At 36.6% G+C, this 3694-nt stretch overlaps 1 protein-coding gene across 1 annotated transcript; it reads right to left on the bottom strand.

Moving 5' to 3' along the window:
- Window positions 1-1821: 1821 nt before the first annotated feature.
- On the bottom strand, window positions 1822-2834 carry LOC128986731 (neurogenic differentiation factor 1-like). Its single transcript, XM_054407236.1, has one exon. It carries the CDS (start codon window positions 2662-2664, stop codon window positions 1834-1836), a length of 831 nt encoding a protein of 276 aa, XP_054263211.1. The 5' UTR covers window positions 2665-2834; the 3' UTR covers window positions 1822-1833.
- Between the last annotated feature and the right edge of the window lie 860 nt (window positions 2835-3694).

Genomic DNA, 3694 nt, shown 5'->3' with positions numbered 1-3694 from the left:
TGAAGTATCCAGTAATTTCCAATTTTCGTTTGATTCCAGTCTAGTAAACGTATAGTGAATTTTATTTTGATAAACTTTTGTACGGCATATCCATCAATTCTGCAGTTTGAATATGCTGTGTTTTTTGTTTTTTTTTTTATCTTGTGACCCTTATCAGACTTATAAAATAGCTTCAGCAAGTAGGCCTAATTACAGTAATTTCGTATCACTAATTTACCAGGATTGACATGTACGTATTGTTCTATTTGAAGCATTTATGAACATCTTAATATAATTTATAAATAATAGTTTTTATTTTATAAAGGGTGTTTTTTTTTAAAAAAACTTGCATCTTTATTTATGTAAAAACCGCAATAGATATAAATATGCAGTTTGCGGGAATCATCTATTGACGTAGGGGGCCCAATTGTTTTGAATTCAACGTTACATTCACACTCCCCCCCTTTTCCAACTTATTTTTTTTTAAATAGCAAGGTGCCCCTTGTGACATATCAAATAAAAGAACATGAAAAAAGAAAATGTTTGATGGAAAAAATTTAAAAATCTGTTCATAAAATTGTGAGATATTCCTCCCCCCTCCCCGGAATTTAATTTTTTTTAATAGCAAGGTACCCCTTGTGACATATAAAATGAAAGAGCATGAAAAAAAATGTTTGGTGAAATTTATTTTTCATTTGATATATCACAAGGGGTACCTTGCTATTAAAAAAAAGTTATGGGTAGGGGAAAAGGGGGGGATTATCTCACAAATTCATGAGCCGATTTTCAATTTTTTTCACCAAACATTTTCTTTTTTCATGCTCTTTCATTTTATATGTCACAAGGGGTAGCTTGCTATTAAAAAAATTAAGTTCCGGGGAAGGTGGGAGAATATCTCACAAATTTATGAACAGATTTTAATTTTTTCATCAAAACATTTTCTTTTTCATGCTCTTTCATTTGATATGTCACAAGGGGTACCTTGCTATTTTAAAAAATAAGTTGGGGGTAGGGGGGAAAGGGGAGGGAATGTAAATGTAACGTTGAATTCAAAAAATTTGGGCCCCCTACGTCAATAGATGATTCCCGCAAACTGCATATTTCTATCTATTGCGGTTTTTGCATAAATAAAGATGCAAGTTAAAAAAACCCCTGTATATATGCAAAACTCGACTTTGGCTCGTATATGCAAAATGTTATTTTAGATTTATTTTCATGCTTTAAGAGTGGTAAGCTAATTGACGCAATGAATAAAAGGTTGTAAACTCACTTCATTGTGTAATTTACTCAGAATCAATGTAATGTACTTTGTTAATGGCAAATAATACTAGCAATTATATTTTTTACAATCTTTAATATTGCAATTCAAAATATTCAACGATATTTATTTTTTTATGAAATGCATCCAGATCGAGTCCTCTTTGAGATTTGTTATCTAAAAACGGTAATTAAAGCTTTGTGTTCTTTTTTCTCGATGCAACACAAGCTCTATCTCTTTTATCTAATGTTGATAGAATATTCATAAATATAAATATTATACTGTCACCTTACTCCATTCACTTGTATTGATCTGTTACATTCACTTAAATAGTATGAAATTTAATTCTTTTGTATAAATATATGCAACAAATATCTCGTTACTGCTCCCTAGCTGAATGAATGTTGTAAATGAATATTGACCAACAAATTAGTTTTTCATGATTTAAACATTTATCTTGACTTAGTAGCAGTTAAAAACTTTGCACTACAGGAAATTCATTAGGTATGCTAACACTAAGCAAAATACTTACGTAAACCAAATTCTTTATTTACAAACAAAATATTCACACATACCCCAAAAAACACAAACACAGGTCACGTTATAAGATAATCTTCAATGTTTACAGAAGGGGATGGAAGACCATCCAACTCGTCCAGGAGGGAGGTCTGGAGGTCCGCGGCGGTGAGGAAGTGGTGACTGAGATCCTCCTCTAGACTGCTTACCGCAGAATTTGTCAAGGAACTCTTGATAGGAAACGTCGGTACTAGAGTTGAGGATGTCAACTGAGGAGCTTCTACTCTAACACTCGCTTCTTGTTTGTAAGCACACTCGAAAACTCGGTTGAGACAAGACGTACTGGCACGTGGAGAGTAGTCACAGGTAGGCGAAGAAAGAAGAGTAGAAAGGTAAGGAGAGTTGGATGAAGAAGACTCCACGGAAGACGGCGAGAAGAAGTGGTCATAGAGGTCGGCGTGGTCGTTGGTTGATGATGGAGTTGAAGACCCTGTATCTTGAGGAGTTGACCATTCGCTGAGGAAGGAGTCTCCATCAGAGTCCAGATCAGAATCCTGAAGAGCGTTGCTAAGAGCTGTGATATATTTCATAGCCAACCTGAGTGTTGAGATTTTTGTTAACTTTTCACATGGGTTCTCTGTGTTTGAATGAAGGTGGGGAACCGCTCTCCGTAATGCTTCAAAGGCTTCGTTTATTTCTCTCATTCTGAACCGTTCTCTCGCATTTGCTGTTTTTCTCCTGTATTTGCTTAGGGGTAGAGACTTCTGCTTCGGCTTCTTTCTTGTTCGTCCTCGTGGTTTCCAGTTCTCCTCTTCGATGTCGTTTTCTTCTCTTTTGGTGGATGCACGAGGTCTTAAGGAGTACGACTTCTCTAAAGTGGTGTTGTTGTTTGTGTCATGAAGTAAATCCATAACAATCGGTTTTATTCTAAACCCTCGAACTACAGGTAAAAATAAAAGTATAAACTACCTAAAGAACGTTAAAAATATGACACTACCATATTCCACGGTCTGGCTGAATGACCAAATATTACGTCGCGGTTTGAGTTCGTAAAAATGCACGGATGAATAACAGATTCCCTAACAACCTCTCCGGTGCGCGGCCAGCACGCGACTGAAGCTGTTGATCTTGTGGGCATCAGCTGATAACCTGTATAGGCAGCGCCGTCAGATCTGGCGGGGGTTGCCGCAACTTGGCGCGGCTTCTGTCCTACCCAGCGTTCAAGTCTCTCAAACCGTCAATCTTATCTGATTGTGATAGGACCTTTTAACTTCACAACACTTGGTCCACATACATAAGGAAGCTTTTAATCATTAATCGGTGAAAAATAGAAGTGTAAAATTGAGTTGTTCTTTCTCTGAGTTTTAGGGGAAATACGACCTTAGTGAGTGCTTATAAGCATCTCTGTTACCGAAATATCTTATTACAATATTTGCATGCTTTATGTAGTTAGCCTCCGGATCACAGGTATAGTAATAAATAATGGTTTAAATACTTTAAAGCCTACAGTCAAAGTGATCCCTACAATTTGCATAACCTATATTAGGAAATAAAGAAACTACTACTGGCTATTGCTAGATGCAAGACATTCTCTTATATATTTCATTATTCTGTGAAATGTTTCATGACAAAGTGGAAAGGAAAGGTGTAATTTTCAATCCTTTTATTTTGTGATGTCATGGTTTTACAGCATTTGGCTAGTATTGTTTAGTATTTTTACTGTTAATACAAGTATTTATGCGCAAATAATACCTTACCTTACCTAGCTGGCCACACAAACCTAAGCAGGTTTTTGGCCTCTCCAACAGCTCTGCGCCATCTTTCTCGGTCCTTCATCATCTCCTCTGTAACGGACATCCTTCTCATATCCCTCCGGACTTGGTTCCACCATCGCAGCCTTGGGCGTCCTTTGGGGTCTTCTTCCTATAGGTACAGCATCCG

This window comes from Macrosteles quadrilineatus, unplaced genomic scaffold (genome assembly GCF_028750875.1).
Source record: "Macrosteles quadrilineatus isolate MER2022 unplaced genomic scaffold, UCM_ALF_1.0 Scaffold_2__2_contigs__length_208266976, whole genome shotgun sequence".
NCBI lineage: Eukaryota > Metazoa > Arthropoda > Insecta > Hemiptera > Cicadellidae > Macrosteles > Macrosteles quadrilineatus.
The sequence above is the reverse complement of the archived record's forward strand: the minus strand, read 5'-3'. Positions and strand labels throughout refer to the sequence as shown.

Coding starts and splice junctions, on each gene's coding strand:
- LOC128986731 (XM_054407236.1), bottom strand. CDS start 2,664: ATGGATTTACTTCATGACACAAACAACAACACCACTTTAGAGAAGTCG.